At 37.9% G+C, this 23,519-nt stretch overlaps 1 protein-coding gene across 1 annotated transcript in view; it reads right to left on the bottom strand.

The window, feature by feature from the left end:
- Positions 1 to 581: 581 nt before the first annotated feature.
- SLC17A5 (solute carrier family 17 (acidic sugar transporter), member 5) overlaps positions 582 to 23,519 on the bottom strand; it is a 23,387-nt gene continuing 449 nt past the window's right edge. Inside the window, exons 2-11 of the mRNA XM_010565776.1 lie at positions 20,242 to 20,438; positions 18,638 to 18,871; positions 18,054 to 18,141; positions 15,142 to 15,228; positions 13,773 to 13,891; positions 12,742 to 12,900; positions 10,471 to 10,603; positions 8,648 to 8,795; positions 3,868 to 3,958; positions 582 to 2,300 (exon numbers count right to left, since the gene is read on the bottom strand). Of these exons, the coding sequence (XP_010564078.1) occupies positions 2,163 to 2,300; positions 3,868 to 3,958; positions 8,648 to 8,795; positions 10,471 to 10,603; positions 12,742 to 12,900; positions 13,773 to 13,891; positions 15,142 to 15,228; positions 18,054 to 18,141; positions 18,638 to 18,871; positions 20,242 to 20,438 (1,394 nt within the window). The 3' untranslated portion in view covers positions 582 to 2,162. The remainder of the gene's footprint in view (positions 2,301 to 3,867; positions 3,959 to 8,647; positions 8,796 to 10,470; positions 10,604 to 12,741; positions 12,901 to 13,772; positions 13,892 to 15,141; positions 15,229 to 18,053; positions 18,142 to 18,637; positions 18,872 to 20,241; positions 20,439 to 23,519) is intronic.

The following is a 23,519-nucleotide window of genomic DNA, read 5'->3' as shown; positions in this document are numbered from 1 at the left end:
AAATTTCTAGACTGCTCAGTTGCTGATATGCCCCAAATCGATTCAGTTTTAACTGAATCTAATTCAGGCTCATTTCAGTGATACAGAGAATGTCTACATTCACATCTACTGTATCTACTCCCTTAAGTATCTATTTTTTTAATTTTGATACTCAACTGAACTGTTTTCATGGAAAAAGACTAAAAGCACAGGAGGCTGAAGTTTCCAATTTCAGAACAGGTGAAATAGCAACCCTGTCCATATGTTGTCCTGCTCATAATCTCTAGAAAAGCAAAGGCATAGTTTAATATGTATCCAGAAACTTTTTTTTATTTTTTGGAACTTGTTTTTTCCCTCCTTTTTAACTAAGGCTGCTGAAAGAGTACAAATTTCTGTAAATACAAAGTGAAATTCTTTCTTTTCATGCAGTGTCAGGTGGAAGATAGTACTCACCTGTAAAGCTAGACAAGAAACTTCCGAAGCAGGTAATTCTCCAGGAAAATATTAACCATCCCTTAATCCACTTACCGATCTTGTTCAGCATACTTTCAGAATGGTGTTCTAACTTCAGGGAGATAGTAATTTTCAACAACAGATGCACATGTAAGTATTCATTCTATTTATTGTGGAAACACTAAAGACACAATATAGCTTTAACATAGTCCCACTGAACAGCTACTAATTTAATCTGAACTTCACACCATTTATTGTGGAAATGCTGCAGACACAAACACAGATTTAAACACAGTTCTACCATCAGAGAACATGACACTTCAAGGAAGGTCAAAACAAAATGGCTCTTAAAGCTAAAAAGAAGAGGCAGATGCCATTTCCTAGAAATGAAGGAAGGTAGGCTCCACTGGAGCAGCTTTAGTACTGGGCTTTTCTTTTGGATTGGTGGTAAATGAAAAACCCAGAGCCCAGTGATTTTTCTTTTTTACCTAATTGCTCCAATCCAGGCATCTTTGGCACAGGAATTTTCCTTTGCTTTGTGACTACAAGATTATTCAGCCATTTGTTCTTAACAAGGCCACTGTTTTCATAGACTTCATTTAATCCTACTGTGTGGCATTTAATTGCATGTTGTGCAAAGGATGCTCTTGAGTGTGAAATTCTATGTTGACAGGAGACTAACAGCATCAGGTTATGATTGCACTAATTCTTTTTTCCTCTACTTTTATGTGACTAACAAACAAGGCTATTAGAGAAGAGAACTGATTTTCCTCATTATTCCCTACACTGGCCTTATTTTATTGCATTTACACGGACAAGTGGACAAATATATCCACATGCAAGAGGAAAGAATTCCACTGCATTGATTTAAGGAAACAAAAAATGAACTGCCAGACTGGAAGTTATTTTAAGGTAAGCACGCAGATACTCTATTTCTAGTTCACTCTTGCACACTGCCTAGACTTAAACCACAGAGTTGCACTGCTTCTTCTTTGCACAGATGAATAAAAATGAGGCCTATGTAAAAAAACCTGCACCACAGAGAACAGTAACACATGGCTTATTCTGTCAGTCACAATGGTACATTTTACTTCCTCATTGCTCTGTATCACTTGTGAAGCTGTATTCATGAAACAGGGAATGTTTATATATTTTGTACTTGTGCGTAAAATAGAATAAAATCATGTGTGCATTTCTTAGACATCAATTAAAACACTGACAAAATAAAAGCATTATAAAAGATTGTAGAAAACTAGAGCTCTTCTAGACTTTTAAACAGCAAAAAACCTATCAATCTCATCATGGAAGTCAAAACACTTTTTTGGGTACAATTCTTTGCATGCCATTCCTCCTTACAGTGCTACATAATCACTTTGCTTTTTCCTCTCATTTCAGTATCAACAAACATCTGCCTACAAGTTAATTCAGAAAATATTAATTAAAAACTGGAAAGAATTGGAGCCTAGCACACCGATTTAAAATGTTGTCTCTGATCATATATTTGATATCAAGTCCTAGCATGAAACTGTTATATTTAATCCAAGTAGTTTCTTGTTAGGAAATAGCACACATATGCTGTCAAATGATTTTCAGTACAAAAGATATACAGATAAAATTGTTTAACTGAAAAGCTCTGAAGACTCCTAGGCATCAGTAGGGAAGGCACTTTTCCGGTCACATAATTCTAGCACATTGGGATTCAGCACAGCTTTGGTATTTCAACATCTCCTTCAGTTTCTATGCAGGTGATATCCACTGACTGCCCAGTCCTGAACTTCTCCACTTGCAAATAATGCAAAGAAAATTGCTCCAAACAGATTAATAGAAGCAGCAATATAGAAAACAGTCTGCCATTCTCCCACAGTATTCTGTCAAAAGGGGGGAAAAAAAAATGCAGTCAATTTGCAGCTCCACACTCAAGAAAAAAGTAATTTTAAAACCAACACTACATACCTTGCCTATTTAAATGTAAATGCTATTCAGCATGATTTCATACCAATATAAAAGCATTATAAACATAAAAGATCAAATCACCAGTATAGTCAACTTCAGTTAATAATACAGCTTACACAGATAGTCCTATAAGAATTGCATTAGACTATCTGGATCAGTTTATCATCCGAGATGCAGAACTTTCATATCAAAATTCACATTTGCACAAAGGCTACGCAAACTCACAGAGAATGTTACTGTAAGGGGGAACGCTACCTTGCTTTCAAGTCAGGTGATCCAAGAGCTGAAGTGCTCTGCACTACGCAGTAAGCTATTCTTAATGACAACTATGTGGATATTCTAGAATTATAAGCATTTTAGCCCAAACAAGGTAGCTATCTTTACTCAGATTTCAAGAGGAATCCTCTAAACTCTGGTACTTAAGAAAGGCCTTAAGACATGGGTAGCAAAGAGCTGGGGTTTGTTTGGTTTTGGGTTTTTTCTTCTTCTTGTCTTTTCAAATGAAGAAGTAATATCTGGTCGTAAAGCTTTTTTCCTTTTTTTTTTTTTACTTCCAGATGACTACTGTAACAAACCTGTAAACGGTTTTACTACAGAAACAGAATTATACCAGAACAGTGCATTAGTATGGGGGGGAAAAAAAAACCTAAACCAAACAAAAAGAAAACCCCCACTTGTTAAGATGTCTGGAAGAATTCTTTTGTTTGGATTTATGTATTAATTAATATTTCCATATTATTTTTAAGGAAATCACTGGAATGATCACCAACTCCAAAAATTCAACTGTATCAATAAACTTACTCCTCCCATCTTCCTTTCTTAAAAGATTTTAGAATAATTCATATAGTTGATTCAAAAAAACCCTCCAAAACAAACCAAAAATCAAACAACTCCTTGCTCCCTTCTTCTATTCCAAATCACCCTTTGACTAAACCATCTTGGAAGACAAATCTAACACTGTTCAAGTTAGGTGTCTTGTGAAACTAGCACAGCTTACAATGTCCTAATCCGGTAACATACATACAGAGGGATGCATTATAAAACCCACACATTTCAATCTAGTTTCTCACTCATCTGACAAATGCTGACCTTATAACTCAACACCTCACATGAGACTGATTTAAAAAAAAAACAAATAAGAACTTGTATTAATTTGCTAAAATAATACCACAACTGTCTCATTTAGTTGGCATTTTAGCAGAGTTTTACTGTGATAAAAACACTTTCATTTTATTCCTAGAGAACATAAGGGGTGAGTCACTAAAATTTTAAAGTCCTACACAGGCCTTTGATTTTACCTCTATTTTCCTGATCAGAATCCGAAGAATAAAGGCTAGGAATTAAGTCACTCACAGCAACGGAACAGTGCAACTTACTTGCATAACCCAGATTTCATTTAATGACTGCAGACTTGAGAAGACAAAATTTCCATTCAATGGAGATAAAAATATAACAACTGAAAAAAATGGTAAGCAGACTTACATTATGAGTGAGGTTCTTTGCAATAACTGGCCCCACCATTCCTGGGATAGTAGCAAAAGAATTTGTGATCCCAAGGAGAATTCCAGCATACCTGCAAGAGCAATTGTTCACGCTGCTTATTAACTTATCCTGCTTATCAGTCATGGAGACAATTTTGCCTAACCTGATCACATAGGCCTCATCTTGATCACACAGACAAATTAAAACAGAAATATTCCAGTGAGAATGGCTTGTTTTCATTCTAGTAACAACTCACTGACAAGTTTGTACATACATTTTTAGGGACATGGTGTAGTGGTGGACTTGGCAGTGTTCGGTTAACAGTTGGACTTGATGTTCTTAAAGGTTCTTTCCAACCTAAATGATTCTATATGTCTCTATTTTCCAGAGATTAGTTTAGGTAACATAAATTACTCATGGCTTTGCTCAGGGATCCATAATCGAAACCCACATCCCCTTTGCGAAGTCACAACCAAACTGTCTGGAATGGATCCATCGGAGAAGTTAGAAAAGAAACACTGCATGCCTTGAAGTGGAAAGACAACAAGGAGTACGACAGAGTGCTGTTTGGCAACAGTAAGAGTTGGTTCAGGCATCATTACTAAAAAGTGCCTGCCAAGAAGGCAATATCACCAGTTCGGACAGATAGCCCCGCTTACACTATAGAGCGTATGTTCCAAAGACCTGAGTTCAGAGCACTGCGGCAGTCCTTCCCTTCAAGGTCAAAGCCAATGGGAAATGGATCTGACTTAACCAGTTCTGCTGGTTGCCATTCCTGCAGCTCCATTCTGAGGCTTCCTGCTCCATGAACGTGTTGCTCTATCACACACAGGTGCATGCATGTGCACAGATGGCCATAAAAACTTGCTGGGAAAAGCCAGTAACTTGCTTAATATCTGAGTCTCAGCACCTCATCTCTAGGCAATTAAAGATCTCTCTCATAGGAGTGTTGCAATACCAAAAGATCATACCACAAGTGCAGACTTGTGAGAGACACTGAAAAGAAAAAAGAGCTAGACATTCTACAGCACAGCTCAACCTTCCAACCACCAGAGCACGGATCCCCACAGTCCAGATTTTCAAGGTGGATTTGCTGGCTGAAGAATTATGCAAAATACTAATAGTCACAGTTTACCACAGGAGAAAAGAGTTATCTCCCAGTGATCATTTTAGGCTGTTTAGCAGAGTGAAATTATGTCCTCACCAATTTTAACATAGCAGAAATATAATTTAATCTCTAAAGAGAGATGCATAGCTTTGACATTTTATTTACTGAAACAGGAGAATTCAACCATACAGCATTGTTACAAAAGGTTGTGATATGTGTATCCAGTCCAACAATATTCAAGAAACGTGTTTCTTCTTGAGAAAGAGAATCAATTATCTAGGCTACTAGTTGATTTTTTCTTGAAAGTCAATACGTCAGCTTAAAGCATGGCAATATATTCTAGACTGAGCTCCAATGCCTTAATTAAAACAATCCTTATTTCTTACAAATATAGCATGTAGTCTTCTTATCTCAGAAAGTGTTTAAGAATTAATAAGCTTTTATGAAGCTGAATGTGAAAGTGTAAAAGTTTCCCTTAGGCAGATAAGCACACATAGCAAAACTCCATTTAAAGCCTTTAAGTAGAAACAAACGCATTTTGTCTTCAAAATGTTTAAGCACTACAATACTGCTAACACACACTTTCAAAACAAAACATAGTTTAATAGTCTCCCTGGTCACCAAAGATCTTTGGCAATCAATTGCCGGCTAAATGCCTCTGGTTATGCCCAGTGTTTCTGACATAGGTTGCATTCTTGATAACGCTCGCTGTTTGATGCAGATAACTGCTATGCCACTCCCTCAGCACAGCGGAGACTCCCACATGAAACGGGAAAGCAAAAAGTGATGTGTCTGTAGAGCAAGACTAATAGTAAGCTGTTGGTCAGGTTCTTATGGCATAGTGGGGATAACCAAATAGAAATCAACTTGCAGAGCAGTTAAGTAGTAAAATCAAGAGAAAAAAAAAAAAGGTATGTGAAGTGTTTAGTGTATAACAGAGCCATAGGAATATTACGAGGGCTCATGGTAACAGCAATACTAAAAATTGCAATCATGGCAACATATTGAAGTAGATTTAAAGAGCTAGAATAGAACACATTTTCCCCACAAGAACAATCTTGTCTCCCTCCCGTCCCCAACCCCCCCCAATTCAATACACTGATGGCATAATAAATACATGTTAGAAACCAAAACCACATAGCAAATATTGTTTTTCTCTCAGTATCAGTATTTTCATTCACTTTTTCCTGTGAATATAATAATTATTTCTTTGGTATAATGCAAGTTTTAGTAGCAACAAGGGACGCTTTGCTATTCTAGTCGGCATACTTTTAACCAATTAAAATGGGCATGTAAGTGCATTTTGAAACTGCTTTGAATCACTTCTGGTTATTCTAATATCTTTCAGTAAATTAAAAAAAAAATTGAGCTCTGGGTAAACTCTTAACAGAGGTTTCCTTCACAGTTTTATGCAGACCCCATTTTCAGATTTCCACAATTGTCTGCCTTGGCCATTTCATCCAACGAAGTTCAGACAGTCACAAAAAGGGGGGAAAAAAGGCTTCTTTTCCCTCTCATCTTAGATGTTTCTGTATTTGAAGAAATTATTTTTTTAAGACCTTTGTTACAAGGACATGCCCTTTTCCTTCTCTGTCTCCATTTAGAGAATGGCTGATATCAGTAAAACAGCATCCACCCTGACCATGTTCCCATCCAGGGAAGTTTTCCTGTACATACAGCCATTTGTCTTGAGGGGCAATGCCGGGCCAAAGTTCCTGAACTATCAGCAAGGCACCTGCCCCTCCTGCACTCATAATCAGTATGCTCCCTTCAGCCTGATAGGAAAGAAGGGCTAGAGAAACTTGTATGGTTTAAACACAGTGGGAATAAAAGCAGGACTTTGTTGATGGTAGGAAGAATAGAGTGGGATTTGGTCAGAGGGATCAGCAGCAGTTCACATGGTGACTCTAATTAAGCCTGCTAACATGTATCAGCGTCATGCCACATGATTTTTTTCAACACCTAAAATACTCTGTATACTGTCATATAGAAATTCACCCTTGAAATAAACACATTAGAAATGCAAAGTGAATTATCTCTCAACACACACAACATCCTAGCTCTGGAAACCTCAGCCATCACCTGCGTACAGAAGTTCCTTTTCCATATGCCTCATGGAGGCACACGCTGCAGTTGTGTGATTTCCTTCTTCCTGTGACAGCTCTGTTGCACTCAGTGGACAGGATGAACTGTACTCACTTAATGAGCACCATTTAATATTTTGTTTCACTTCACTTGCTCAATGCATGGACCCAAGCCTTACCTTCTCTCTACTATTCAGCTGTTGCAAGTAGAATTTTAATCATTCCATACACTTTCCAGCAGAACTGTTCATGATACTAGTTTATTTTCACAACACTCTTGAGAGATGGAGATGACAATGTGAAATGAAAACATAGGCCAAGAATGTATGTGCCTACTGGATGCTAGATTTGAGATCCTCAGGATCTCATTTTAAGAGTATTTAACAGCATTGTTCATTTATTCAAAGCACAGTTCCACTGACTTCTGTCTGCACTCTGAGTAATACCATTTTTGCAAAGCAGAACTTAATAGTTCGAAGAGGCATACGAAAACAAGCAATAAATCGGCTAGGCCTCAATTAATCTCACTGGATCCAACATTAGCTTCTCAGCTGAGATGTTTTAAGTTTGGACTCCAGCTGCTGCAGACTCTCTTTACATATTATGGCAGTCTGAACCAGCCTCAAGAAGTTCCCATCACTCTTCATAACTACAGAACTCTTAGAAGTCCAGATTCCTCAAGCCAGAAGGTATGAACATGGTCCTCACAGATGGTCACACTAGAGTCTGATCCAACTGACTTACCACATGCAAACTCTGTGACAGAGCACTGAAAGGACTGAATTGCCAAGAGCAATGTTCAGCTACCTTAAACATGACCCTTCTTTTCTCCTGTAATGCCCTGCCTTAGCCATTATGTTCTCTGCAGCTACTACAGCTATGAGGTAGAGGGTTTAGGAAAGAATGCCAGTCTCCCTCTCTATACAACACTCAGCCATTTCTAGAGCAGGATCTACCCTGTGCACTGAGCGAAGAAAAGGTCCTGTGCAGGGGAATTTTACAACAATGACACAAAGACTAATTTGTGATGCACAAAGAAAAGGAGGCAAATCAAAACTGCACAGATATCCAAGTCCTGCCATTAAGAAACTTACAGTAGTAATGTCTTTGGACATCAATGCTTATGTTTTGTATTTTTAAACACAGAGACATAGACATAAAATAAATAACTCCAACTCCAAGCCAATGTTTTACATTTTTAGGAAACTAACTGTTGTAGTTCTGCAAAGCTAAGCTTGAAACAGAAGTTGTATAATGGCCCCACAATACCCCAGACTGCATCATGAATTGACCATGAATCAATTAGGACAAAAACCTAGTAAATATAATCACAGGAATTAGATTATTTATTACTGCAGGATCAAAAATGGAATTATTCTAAACTGTTGTTTGTATAATCTGCAAAACTTGAACTTTTTGCAAATACAATGCTTAAAACTGTAAACCTGAGTCACTGTCAGCGTTTGCATTCCAGGTCTGTACAGCACATGATCCATAGCTAAATCTCTCAGGCACCCCAGCAATACAAAAAAACCAAAGCGGTCATAAATGTATCATGTGCACTAACAATAGCTTCAGCAATACTTACGAAGGTGCTATGTCCAGATGGTTGATGCTGTAGCCAGATGTACAAAATCCTCCTAGTGTTGTTGATATGGTCACAAATGCAACAGCCAGTGCATAATTGCAGCCTATGAATCCAGCTGCTACTAAGAACACTGCAGGTCCAATCATTCCTTTAAGACAAAAAAATCTTAGAATCAATGGACTTTTAACGTAAGGAACATTAAGAGGCCCTGTGCTGAGTATAGATTTTCCATACAGCTTCCACCACCCCCTAGTGTACAGAATCCAGCACTGCACTACGTGCATTACAGTGGGCCTGTAAGGAAGAACAGATGGGTTGCAAACCTGTGCTGGAAACAGTAACCAGACCAGAAAAATCCCACTCTAGCTTCAAAGAACAAACTTCAACTAGATAAAAAAACTTAACGAAAATCAACAGATACTAAAAGTGACTTCAAAAATTAATTTTATTTATTGTTATAAAAATAATAGAAGCCACACTGACACTGGTAGGTAAACAGTGCACTGCAAAGAAATTATCCCCATGTAACTCTCCAGGTTTCAGGAACAAACACTGACTTCTGCAGATCATAGTAAAGTACAGTTGGAAGGGTTCGTACAAATACATACATACGTGTGTGTGTGTATATATACATATATATATATGCCTATTTCTCCTGCAGGCACCTTCTAGAATGAGTTTTATTTCACATTTACAAGACCTGAATGACTGGTGTATCTATACTGGAGCCTGCTGTACCATTTAGAGAACCCAGGCTAGCTTTAGAGATGCTACATCAGGTCCTGGAAACAGCTTAGCAAGACATCATGAGCCAGTGCATGCTGCTTCCTGTCTGCAGTCAACTTTGGTACCCATTTCCCAGTACCAGAGCCCATTTACATGACCCCATCATGATGTCTGTAAACAGCTCCAAGTACATTCTTTTTTGTTGATGAAGCCGACCTAACAGTCCTGCTTCTCCTAAGACAACAGCATGTTTCCCCCTCAGTTGTACATACTTGGGTGTGAGGCCCTGCAGTCAACTAGATCACCAAAATGGTGTAGGCTTAAAATAAAAAAATGCTTGAGAGTCTATTATAAGAGCTGGTTTAAAGAAAGCAATTGAATCAGCAGAACTGAGAAGGCAGCAAGGATGGGCATACATCAAGCAGGCTGCAACTTCTGTGGATTCTGTGCCTAACCTTTTTTTTTCCCCCTTCTTTCCCCTGCCCCCTCTTTTAATCAACAATCAAATTCTCCTTCCTTAATACAGCCTTTACCTGTATTCATTAAAAACCTGCTCTTGTTGATCTCTTGCTGATTTCAGATCACCTCCCAACTAGTCAAGAGCATTTTGGATTCTATTTGGTCTTCCTACCCTGGTAGCAACTGTAAATTTTGCAAGTGTATTCCTATTCAGTTACTTAAATAAACAAAACACTGAACAACGCAGGGCTGGGAATAGGCTCATGCAGAACAATATCCCGTCCCAATGTAAGAAAGCCACTCACAAGGTATCATTCTGCCAAGCTATTATCTCCACTTTAATGGTGAATCTGCCTGACTAGTTATTTAATCAGTTTGCTTATAAGAATTATGTATCTTGACCTAAACAAAGCTTGCAGCAATCTCTTATCAGTCTCTTACTCAATGGGCATACTATTTTAGGGAAAAAGATAGGATTGACTCTTCACAAATTAATGTACAAATACAGCTGCTCCTCTCAAGCCATGCACAATCCTGCCTAATCTCACAGCAGAATGTCACACGACTCTCCCAAACCTTTCATTTTTCCCAGATGGATATTATGGTATGTTCCAAACAGAGATGATACTTGTACCTACCTATTAGGGTAAAACATTTGCGAACACAAACAGTGGACAAGTTCTGTTTTTCCCGTAAATAATCAGCAATTTGCCCAGACAGGATTATACATAACCAGCAGCCAAAATAAGGTAGGGCAGACAAAAAACCGTTCTGTTAAGGAGATTAAAAAAACCCAACAGTTAAAACACTGAAATGACAATTCAGTATGCTGAAAAAATCACTTGTGCTAGAGCATTAACAGAGACTGAACCAGAGGCATCAAAACAATCCGTCCACATAACTATTGTTGGTATTACCATAAGAAAGAAACCTAGGCATAGAAAAAGCAAAGTATTTTAAAGTTACCAATGTATAAACTCTCCATTGCAAGACTTAATCCATAACTATCAATGCAGCCAGACCAAAAACTTAAAGATTTAAATCAGAAAATGGGTTCAGGAAAAAGAAAACTATACATGAAGGTATCTTGTGGACATTAACCTGATCATGCAAGTTTCCAGAAACACCAATTTCAAGTAGGACAGACTATTGTGTGAGTTACTAAAGTAAGTGGAAGATGTAAGTATTATTCAGAATTTTGAAAGAAACATGGAATCTCAGGGTTTTGTACTACTATAACTCTTCAACATTACATTATCCCGTATCTATCTGCTGAAACATCTGATGCTGGCTGTAATCAGAGACAAGATACAGAACTAGGACCTTCATCAGATCCAGGCTGGACATCCTATGATCCCAAAACAAAGATATTATTCAGGACCTGACATTACTTACACTGAAGTAACTTGTTAATTCCCATTACTTTAAACATAAGCTGTTTAGAGACTTCTGCCTGATTCTGCACGTTTTTCTGATGAGGGGAAGCAAAAGGTACTACTAAACTGCGTAAGTTCACAGCCTTTCCATACAATTATGGGTAATTACTGATAACAGAGCTATAATTTGACTTAATCTGTGATGAAAAAGAGGTATTTGGATAGCTATTGGATAGAAATACTCTAATGTTTATACACTATTATAAAATGTATATTTGTCAAAGAAGTGAAAGCTTCCCTAGGAAATTTAATTTGAAATGAGACTGGAAACACATCCCCACCCGAAATCCACTCTATCAGCACTCAAACATGCTGCCTGTTGGGTTTCAATGCTCGGCCTTCAAAAGCAGTAAGTAAAATTTTTAAAAATAGAAGATAGTCTCAGTAATAAAAAAACAACTTCTTTTGAAGCACTGTTCAAAGACACAGCATTATTTTTAACCAATCCCTTTAATATAGGATGGAAACTGGTAGACTATACAGTAGCAACTGTATAATATTTTAAACAGTAATGCAATTTCCATCTAAATGCCTGGCAACAAAGTTAGTCCAAAACTACTTTGCAGGCTTGTTGGTTGTTCTTTTTTTAAATGTTCACAACAGTCAGTACTCTGAGCACTCTAAAAAGAAGAAACATAACTCAGAGACATAAGAAACCACTTCACAGCAGAACCTGTTAGTCTTTAATGCAACAGTGTTTTACAAAACACATGCAATTGAGGGCTGTGGTAGCAAATGACTTTCATAGATGTTTACGTAGGTATTCCCTCAAGACGCATAATAAGAAACCCAACCAGCAACTTCAGCTATTTTTCCCAGCCATTTTGCAGCTTGCCCTGCTGCAACCTTCTCTGCTAACACTGAGATTCCACATCTTGTCCTCCCAAGATTTCTAGCATCACCTTTTTCTTGCATGGCATACATCTTCAGTTTGCTCTAAACCAGTCTCATATGTTAAATCAGGAAAAGGCTATGCCAAACTTCTTGAAATTTCTGAGCACCTTTTTACTTGGGCTGTACCAGCTTCTCCAGGTAAACTATGCTATCAACAGAACCTTCTCATTAAAGAAAGATCAGTACAGTCAAGTAATTCCTATCAATAAGAATGTTCCACCTCCCCCACCCCCCCTAATTTTTCCCTGATAAATAATTAAATTTTTAAAAATTTCCTTAAGGTCCAGATATAGTGCTTTTCAAGTCTATGGTTTTGTTTCATCCTACTTACCTTGCTAAAAAAAGGTATTTTACCTCTGCTGCTCATTGAGGAAAGCAAAAAAAATTGACAATTCGGAAAGGGATCCAAGTAGACTGAAGCTCCCCACCCCCCTTAAAATACTTTCAGAAATGCCATTTGTCCAATCATTACATTCCAAGGTTCTTAAGCAGATTCCTCTACTCTAAACAGCAGGGAAGATCTCTGTTATTTCATTTCTTTAGTTCAGAAGAAAGTGACTATATTTTTATTTATCTCACCTCCTGTGCATCAAACCGCAGGATCTCCTTCATGTATGTGGGCAAGAGCGTAAGAAGCGTATAGAAAGTCCAGTTATAAGAGAAGTGAGCCACAACGATAGCCCAGAGTGGAAGGGACTCCAGTATAGGTCTCCAGGGAACAGATTTCTGTGTAGAAAGCTAGCAAGCATGAGGCAGAGAAAAAAGGAAGAGAAAGAGTGATCAGGACATTGATATGAACATTTACTAAATAAAATGTTTTGATCCTACCCGAATCTATGCTGATCATTCATTCTGATGGGCACAAAATGAGTCTCAGTCGATACATGCAAGTCATCAGCAATGAATGAATTACTGTGTTCAGTTCTCACTGAAGGAATACTAATGCATGTTACTGCTCTGTTGTTTACTATTGCAAAGTAAACCAATTACTATTACATTTTGTAATCAAAATTTCAAAAAGTATGCCTTCCCTTGTTGAGATGTGTTGCCTCCTGCTTTTACTATAAATGATTAAATATTTAAAGTCACCCATCACATGTTTGTTCAGCTGAATCTTTCCTACTCAATCCTAGATACTAACTTTGGTCCCTCAGCCAGCTTCACAGGTTACAAACACATATCCCCAGTCACAGGAATAAACTCTTATGCACACTTTAGGAACTGTCTCATTAGCATTTTCAAAATGTTTTCTCCGCAAACAGTAATCTCTTTCTTACTCTAGAAGACACATTGAAAAAAAAGTTGTAAAATGTTGTATTGCAAAGCTTAAAGACATTATACAGGTCTGGATCTAGTTTAAAGAGAAGTGATAGACTTGAGCTTTTTATTTAAAAAGCACCGCAATAACATCTGTGACAAAAGGCATTATTATAAATGCTTTGTTTGATTACTGATTGTTTCTCACTTATACAACTGCATTATATTTTTAATTCTGCCTCTATCTTAGATTAAGGATGTTTTTCTAGACATCAACAGAGCATGATGCTAACGACAATATTTGTGGTTTATGTTCTTACTTAAGTAAGTATGACTTTATTAAAGTGCTGTACCTGATCTTTTAGAGAAGACAGTATATATTCTCTTTCAGCATGTGAAATGCTCCTGTGAGTTTCTGGTGTATCACTAACCAACCACATCCAGAAGAAGAACCATAATACGCCAAGTGCACCTATCATTGAGAAAAGATGGGTGAAGATATAGAAATAAAAACATAAGCAATCATATTAAGTGAATAACACTCTCAGATGATTTAGTTAGAAGTTTTTTTCCAAATACTCTAATATAATTTTAATGAACATTATTTTTCTATCTACTTACCAACAGTAGTTCCCTGAAGTGGCTTAAAAATGCACATTTAGAGGTAATAAACAATAAAGAGGACTAAGCAGGAAAGTGTTTTTTTGTGGGTTTGTTTTTTTGTTTTTTTTTAATTCCACTTGGAATTGCCTCATACAGCAAGAAAGTTGCATACACATACATATTGTATTTTTATCAGTCACATGGAACAGCCACAAAGGACATGGCTTACCCAGAGGAAATAAAAACTCACATTAAGTTTAATCACAAAAAATACTTTCTGCACATACACAGAATAGCCCTACATACAGCCTAACTGATGTACCAATCCTCCTTTTCTTTTTTAAGCCAAACCCCAGAACTATCATTTGAAAAAGGGAACTTCTCAATAGTCAGTGCAAATCAACTGTACTTTTATATAACTATAACACTGTAACTTATTTCACTTTGTCCAATTCTTTGTTTTGAACCCTTTTTGTTTATACAAACATTGGAGGTGGTTTTGCTGAGAAAAGCATAACTCTTATCTTTTATTCCAATTCTCCCTTCCCCATGCAGAATACGAAACAGCTCAGACATGTAAATAGGCCTATAAAAAGCATCAGTTAGATCTATGACATACTGTTAGAAAATATTTTCTGTGTTTGAGCTTCTAGAAGATAACTCACAGTAAACATGCTATGCCTTGCATTTTGGGCATTCCTTCAGGGTTCCTGTGACTGCTAGAGAGATTTTCCACACAGTTTCCATTTAAAGCAGTAACTTTTCACATGTTCTTTCATTCAGAGTAGAAGTTTGTTCCTGGGATTAAAGTTATTAACTCAATTTCACACTTCAGATAAGAAATTTCAGCCTGTTGATTCCAAGTGGCAGGAGAGTTAAGAGCATTGGACTTGTACCAGCTTTTGTCCAACTCTGAGACAGCTTTGCTCACTGAAAGCAAGGCTTACATAGCCACACACAGGAATCTACTTAGCTTTAAATATCTCTGATTTCCAAGGAGGAATAAAATAGCAACCCTACACATCAAACACATTTTTAAAACTCAAAATAAGTTTTATAATATACCATGCTTTTCAAAAAGAATATGGATTGCACTTCTAATAATATAAAAAAACTTACCAAATATGTAAAACACGTAAACCCAGTTCATATAATAGCAAATTAAACCAGAGAGTGGCAGAGAGACAACAGTTCCCAGCTGCGCACCTACCGGAAGAAACAAAAACAAAGTGGTAAAACAATAATTAGATCTCCCATAGACCCTTTAAACTTAGTGGCATTTCACAGTTATTTTATTTTTTCTGTAATAAATCATGCAGAAAAGATTTGTCACCACCACTAGAGGGCTGTCATTCCCCCTTAAAGAAACACAGACACAATAAGCTGCTTCAGCAGCTTGAAGTAAACAGAGCCACAAAGCCCTAAGCATCAAAAATTACGAGCAAAAAGCTATCCAAGACAGGCATTCTTGGCACATTCATCTCCAATAAAGTGATGGCTCTAGTACATCCAAAACAATGCAAATAAGACAACTGCCATTGCTGCAAAACAAGAGAGAGCTCATCACAGTATAATTAAAGACTTGAGGGCAAGATAATATTCTGACTTGATATAATCAGTTTGCATTTCTCGTAACTCTTACTAGCTCCACAGAAACAGGAATGCTAGAAACAAGAGCCAGAAGGCATTCATATAACCAGCAGGTTCAAATCCCACGGTCCCCGAATTCGACAGGGTGTAGGATCAGGTAAGGAAGAAGGGAAAGATGAGCACATTCCAGTTCAGATACAAGCCAAAAGAGCAGAAAAGAACTATTCCTGAGTTTATAATTCAATATACATTTTGCAAGGATGGCAGGTTCCACACATACACACACACCCCAAATCTAAACTAGAAGCCCAACCCATATTATTTACATACTTTGGAACTCTACTGGTGATAAATAGTAGACCTTGTCTCTTAATGTTAGTTATACAATCACTTCTCCAAACCCAGTCTCAACTCAGAAAACATTAGATCATGTTGATATGCTGGCTGCTTAGATTCCACCTTCATGGAAACAATAATTTTTATTTGAGGCAGAAAGTTTCAACCACGAACAACAAAACCACATACACCATGCAAAATATAAATCAGAATAACAACTACATATAACCTCAATCATATGTTCTCTTAGAAAATCAACATGATCATGATTAAATAAACCACAGACCACATGACTGCCAGCCATGAAAATGGGGGGAAAAGGAAACACTCTGCTAAGTTTACGCAAGATGCCTTATCCATCCACGACTGCTAACAATTGGCTGTTCAAGGCCACAGCCTCTTCTCACTAGTACAGCAGCATATACTTTCAGGAGACACAAAAGGACAGTTTAAAAGCCCCCAACTGCTAAATGCAGTAGATGTCAGTCCCAACCCTGTGTTCTCTGCTTAACTTGTATGCTGGCTCCCGCATGAAGAATTCTTTTAAAGCAGATTTAATTCACTAATAAGGCAGATAACAGATTTTAAAAAAAGAGAGGAAAGCTTTCTGCTGCATTGGGTGTGTTAAAGCGGCTCATGGAAGGGTCTGATGAGTGCCTGAAATAGCACAAAGGAAGGAATGAGACACTTGGCTAAGAGGGAAGTGAGGAAATGTGAGGAAGAAAGGATTAAGGCTTCATTCCTCTTGGCACAAGCGAGCCACTAGACTGGCTTAGCTGCTTGAGAAACTGTAGCCACAGTTTACATAGTACAGCCCTGTCCTCTCGATGATGCCCAGGTCAAATAAGAAAGCTGTAACAGAATTAATATTAACAAGAGTGAGTAAACCAAACCATTACTTCATTAAGTGAATTCAAAATTTGTCATCCTCAAAGAAATAATATCAATTTTGACTAGTAAATTTAGAAAGCTACATTTTTCACCTGCCCCACTAATACTGCATTTAGCAATGTGACTGACCAGTAAACCCCTAAAACAGATGAAGGCTCAGTGGAGATGAGCAAAAGCAATGTGTCAATGAAGATCAGGGAATAATACAGGGTGTGACTGACCACAGCTCTTGCAAAGAAAGCTGACTTTATCTCAACACAAAGGGGACCAGAGGGTGGCCTTTGTTTTAGATAAACAGCTAAGTCAGTTGAGTGGATCAGATGGTGGTGTAAATGTTTCTCTCCAAGTTCATTAAAAGTGTGACTGCCTCCCTGAGTTAGCCAGACCAGCACCAGGGGAGTGAACACGTGGCTCAGCCCAACATAAAGTATAAAAACTAAACAACTAACAACAGAATTTCTAAGAGAACAACAGACTTGCACTGCCTTCAACCCACATATTCCTTCCTGGCAACTGGGGATTCCCAGCGTCATGACGGTGAGCATATTAGTGACCAGTAATGTAAATGTGTACTGCAATTGCTATATTTTGCTAAGTGTTAACTTAACATTTGAACTGTGCATTCAGTATATTTTGTATCACTCTGCTAAATCAAAAATCTTGTGTAAAATCAAATATCTTCAAACAAGTAAATTTGATATCAAACATCACACCTTCCACACATAGAATATCTAAGAGAATCTGGTCAGGGAGTATTGGAGTCTGATAAGGAGCTCTTGCAGCAATACCTTGGACATTTTCTTCTTTTGAGTTCCTCATAAAACACTTTAAAAAAAAAAAAAAAAAACAACCAAAACCAACCAACCAAACATCTCTATCCTGTGATTCTGCCCCAGCCTTTTTGTTCCTAATACTAGATCTCCTTTACTCACAGTATCTTCTATTAATCAGCTTCACAGTAACTCTTTGCACCACCATATACCAAAGTTAGACTGAAGTTTATACTTAGTTGCAGATCAATACCTTTTCTCAGGGTTACAAAAGCCATGAATAAATGAAGATAATGAATGCAAAGCAAGATTTAATTCAATGTTACTCTTTCCAGATTAAATGCTGATTAAAATTTAGAATATAAATCCCTTTGATTTAAGTCAATCCTCCCTGTTACTGCAGTAAAAATGTATAATCCCATTATCAGCGTGGGAATTTCTCACCTGCATATGAAATACTAAGGAGCTTGCTGCGTTCCAGCGGAGGAGCCCAAGAAGACCACATTGAATGCATAGCTGGGAAGGTAACACCCTAGAAAACAACATTTCGTTCTGTTGAAATGCAACAATTTCAGACCTCCCTTTAATTTTGCATGTTTCAAAGCATATTTCATTAAAAAGCAGTAGTTAGGGTTCTTGTTTAGCAAGAAACTACTTTAAAAACTGTACAAGGCACGAGAGTAAGGAGGCAGAATTAATTTCTCCTGCCTTTGTTTCTGTATATACTGGAAAAGCTGCAAGAATACAAACAATACTGTTCCGAGCTCCTTGTTTCTAACAAATGAGAAGGGATAACTTTAGCTTTGTCTCAAGTGTCTTTAGAAATAAAACCTTTTTCTTATTCGAAAAGCTTAGGCTAAAATACAGGGCTAACTTTTTAATTATTAAAAAAAATTAAAACTAAGCTACTCAGAATGAAACAATCCATATACTACTCCAGCATACTGATACCCACAGGGTCCAATCACTACAATTTATTAATAAATTATTCAGATACATTTTCAAGTTACACAGGGAAAAAGCATTACCTCTCCCAGTCCTTCCAAGGCTCTGACAGCTATGAGGTAGCCAACTCCCAAATTTGCAGCTAAGGGAGTAAGCAAGGTGAATACAGAGGTACCAAAGACGCCAAACCCCAGCAATAACTTCCCTCCGATTTTGCTTGCGATATATCCTCCTGGAATCTGAGTAATGATATAGCCATAGAAAAAAGAACCAAGGATCCATCCCTGAGTATCAGCATCCCAAGAATACTTTTCCCCCTAAAAAGAGGAGGAAAAAAAAAACCAAACAAACCAAAATACAGTAAGTTCAAAATAGCAGTTTCTCTGACCATATTTTATGTAACTTTGATCCATCACTTAGTCCTTTACACCTAAATTACAAATCTTTCATGGTCTCCTTCCTCTATACACATCTATACTGCAATCAAACTTGTGTTGAAAGCTAATTCAGGGAGTTTACAGCCTGTCCAGACATATCTGGGGTCTAAGCAATTTGGGTTAGGTGACAAAGGTACAGACTACGTAGTCTGCATGAGTGTGAATCCCACTTCTGTATCACAGTGTGGACATCATCGTGCTCTAGAAAATGGCTTCTCCTGCTGAAAATTTATTGACAGAAAAGCAAACATGGAGATGCAGATGCTTAAATTTAATATAAAGAGAGAGCAACCAAGGACAGGACTCACAAGGGTAGGTGGAAGAATGGGATAAGTACAACAGAGGGAAGATGAGTTTAGCAGACAAAATAATAAAAGCAAAGATGATCGAGATAAAGAGCCTGAAGCTATAAAGGAAGTCAGCAAGAAGACATGAGCTGTTGCCCAATAAAGTGATTTTGAAATTTAGGATCACTTCCAAAAGCCCAATTTATAATCATCTAAATGAGCAGCATACATTTCACAGAAGTGATGAGATAGAATCTTCCTCCCATAAAGTTCACAGTTATAATTTGCTCGTGATAAATAATAAATGACCTCTAAAGAAGCAAACAAAATGAAGGCAGGAAGACAGCAAGAGTGCTCAGTAATAAACTTCAATTATAAGATGAGATCTATGCCAGTCCAAATTCACAAAGTTGGTGTTTTGTTTTGGTTTTTTAAATCATTTTTTCATATCCAACAGTTCAGTTAAGAAATGTGATTTTAAGGATTACTGGAAGGGAAGTCAGAGATAAAGGATATAAAGACAAGAATCATGATCTGGGAAAGAGATCAAAGAAGTGAGGAGAAAAATATTTTGTAATGAAATTTCATGCCATTGAAACTGTACAAAGAACAGGCAAATATGGATACTGATGTGAGCTCTGACGCAGATGTAACAGTAACAATTGATTACTGGCATATAAAACAGTGAGTCATAGTAGATCTATGAGGTCAGATTAGCCAATTTGTAAGGAAGAGCACAGAATGGATATACATAAAAAAACTGACCTTGAGCACAGCACTTCTAAATTAGCTAGTCATTTAAGGCTATTATTTTTCAGAATAGCTTTAAAAGAACCACTGAAAAGGCCATCTGGTAAAAAGCAGCCTGTTCTCTTGCCACCTAACCATGAGTCATCAATCACAAACTTCTGTTAAAAACACTTTTACATGCCGTATTACAGGACAACATGTTTGAGACCTCACCGTTGTGTTGCGAGGAACGTTTATGGTGGAGGAATGCTCTGGACACACATTGGAAGTTGTATTCTTTGCTAAGCTTATGTTAGGTTCTACCATATCCACCAAAGCAACGCTTAGGTTCACACGTAAGGCATACAGGAGGAAGAACCCAAAAAAGGCCAGTAGAGCTAGATTGTAGCGAGCTGAGCAGCATGCAGGGACTGAAACGAGAGTAAAGGAAAAAATTTTGTTTTAACAGAACCTAACAAAGTAAGAACAACTGATAAGCAGTTTTTACTAATAAACGCAGAAATTTATGGGTAAGAAAAAAATAGGCAAGTAAACAAGGCAATTGTTCTAGTCTTAAGGGGTGTATTCAATAGGGGTAGAGGCTGAGGGTGGGCAGGGGGGAAAGCCCACTTTTCTACTGATGTGCAAAACAAATGTGATTCTGGTTTAGACAACTGGTAGCTACCTGCACAAGTGTGGGGGTTGCAGTGGAAGTGTGGCATATGGTCCGCGGAAGTGGATTTAGAAACATGGTTTCAATAGTCCTCACCAAAATATAGTAATATTTATTCAAAGTAGAACTTCACATTAAAAAAAAACCCCAAGATTAGTGGGAAGCCTGTCATATACATGAAAACGGTGCAAAAAAACCAGAGACTCTTAAAGTAGTGTTAAAGAACAATCATTGAGATTCCAGACTGTTTTCTAGGACAAGTTTTCCTTCTGTAAGTTTGCTTATAAAAGAATATGCATTTGCTGACAGCTGCCAAACAGAGAGAGCTAGCAGAAAGGGGAACGGCAAACACCACCGTGGCACTGTGAAATAGCAAGTTTCCCAGTTGCCCAGTACACCCCTCTTCTGCAGTCACCATACAACAATGAAGTTGACAAAGGCAAATGAGTCTTAGATTCAGCATACAACCTGTGTGGTGGCATTAAGTTGACTGTCAGCTGTTTAAACCCAGTATCAGACTTTGCACTGTAACACAGTTATTGATTCTCTTCTACAGTAGTACACAGCACTTGGCAGAGATCCTTCATCAGCACCAGGAGATTCAGATCGGGGTTGAGCTGTAACTTGGCCAGCACATCACCAGTAGCAGTAAATTTTGTATCTATACAAAATACAGTTTACAGCTCTGCAGATACTCTTTATAAACTGGGAACGGTTAAACAAACATGAGCAGAAATGTCAAATTGTTGAGAAACTACTTGAAGAATCTGCTGAATTTACAAATAGTTAGGGGGTGGAGTTTCCCCCCCTGTGAGGAAACTATGGTGCTAACTGAAAATTTTATAACCTGGATGTCTGAAACTCTGGGAGGGTTGAGGATCAGCACCTACAGATATTACACTGGTCTACAGTGATCTCATCTTTCTGTGACTATTCAGAATTCAAATGATGAATACAACAAGTGAATCTGAACAACAGGATTGACTGGAGCTTCATTTGCTACTGCAGTATGTCTCTTGACTGGATTCTGTGATCTGCAGTAAGCAGCAAAAAAGCATGCCCTGTGGACAAGCTATCTAAAGACTCTCCCCTTCCCCGTAACTTCCTTGAAACAAGGAATACGCCTATGCAATTTTGTCTTTTTCAGTGGGAGCACTGACAGAGCATTCCTGCAAGACTGTATTTTTCATAGTAGCAGAAGTAGCAGAACTTTCCCATTTTTGAAGTCTCTAACCCTGACCAACTTTATGTGAAGTTCATTATGGCTGCACAAGTTGTCAAAATGACACAGAGAGGCTGTATTTGCTATGTTCATTTAGTAAATGAGAATAAGTGAGGCTACTGTACAAATACGCAAAGCACCTTCCAGACCTGCGGTAACTGCCAGTCTTGCCTCGGCAGCATTTGAAAAAGTCATATCTGATTTTTAAATTACATGAAGGAGAGTAGCCAAAATTTTATTGCTTACTTTAAAAACAATAGGCACCAAGAGCAGGAAGTGCTTACTGCACAAAAACTACTCAAACAGCTTTGTTGTCCTTTACTGTTGTTTAAAAAGCAATTTGGCTTAAGTAGAGAATGTATAGTCATATAATTTATAACAATGAATACAATTACAGGTAAAGCTATTTAAACTTCCCACTGCCTGTATTTGCTGGGGTTAAACAATAATAACAGAAGGCTGAGCATCACGCTGATGATGTAACCCTTGCTTGGAAATGCAGATTAACTGGAACATCCATTACTCTTCCGCTGGAAGCCTCTTACTGGTATACATCTTCTCTGGAGAGCAAGCTCCACAAAACAGATGTGCAAGAACTCAAGTTCACTAACGTCAGATTTTTTTCAACTATAAATAGTTTATCATAAAAATCTAACAAACATGTATATCTGCCAGTCTGAAACAAATGGCTGCTGAAATTATCGCTTCCCTGTCTTTCCACCAAGTGCATTTGCAATACCTGAGAATATTAGATCAGGCTAACAGAACAGAAGATTCGAGAAGATTCCAGACGCGTTTCAGTCACCCACCTCTTCAGGAGATCGCTATAATCAAAGAGACACAGACATTCACCCCCCTAAAGTTTAAGGCAGCTAACCATGATATTCAAGGTCTTACCTTGATTGGTAGTCTTAGGTCCTACATCTACAGTTAATTCTGATTTCAGGGGCATGTTTTATAATACTGTAGCTATAATTGAACGAGATTCTTAAATTGCAGTTAAGAAAATAGGTCTGTGCTGCAAGTTGCACTGCAGTTAAAGGAAGTTGCTCTGCTGCTGTATTTTTCCTTGTGGGTGAGGTGAACCACCTCAGCTGGAGCACGATGCATTGTGCAAACTTAAGAATGTATTGCTTTAATAACAGACTTGAACTCAAATTTCTCTCCTTCTGGCACTTTTAAGTCATTTTGTTAGCAGCCCCTCTTGCTGCAGCTACACGTCTCCCAAGCAGGTTGGAGTATTTTGGGGTGGCATAGTGAAGAAACTTAAAATCTTACTTTACTCTTCATAGTTTGTACATTCTGGGAAACAAGACAGCACAGACAACCCCCTAAACACCTCGGCTCTGTTGTTAAGCCCTGACCCCATAACGACCCTCCTCCCCTATAATTAGTTATCTTCGTGCCTTGTTCCACCTTCCTTCCTCTCCGTACTTCCAGAACGAGCAATCAGTCTTGCTCAAATTCTGTCCTAAAGCGAAATCCCGCCCTAACCCCGCAGGACCCCAGCCGTCATTACCGTTTAAGCTGGAATTACCCCCACTCGTCCCTCACTGACGAGACACCAAGCCAAGGGCGGGTATTTACAGCCCAATTCCGTGACAGGGCTGCACCCCT

This window comes from Haliaeetus leucocephalus, unplaced genomic scaffold (genome assembly GCF_000737465.1).
Source record: "Haliaeetus leucocephalus isolate CR32 unplaced genomic scaffold, Haliaeetus_leucocephalus-4.0 Scaffold195, whole genome shotgun sequence".
Classification (NCBI taxonomy): domain Eukaryota; kingdom Metazoa; phylum Chordata; class Aves; order Accipitriformes; family Accipitridae; genus Haliaeetus; species Haliaeetus leucocephalus.
Note: the sequence above shows the minus strand (reverse complement) of the source record. Positions and strands in the feature narration are given on the sequence as shown.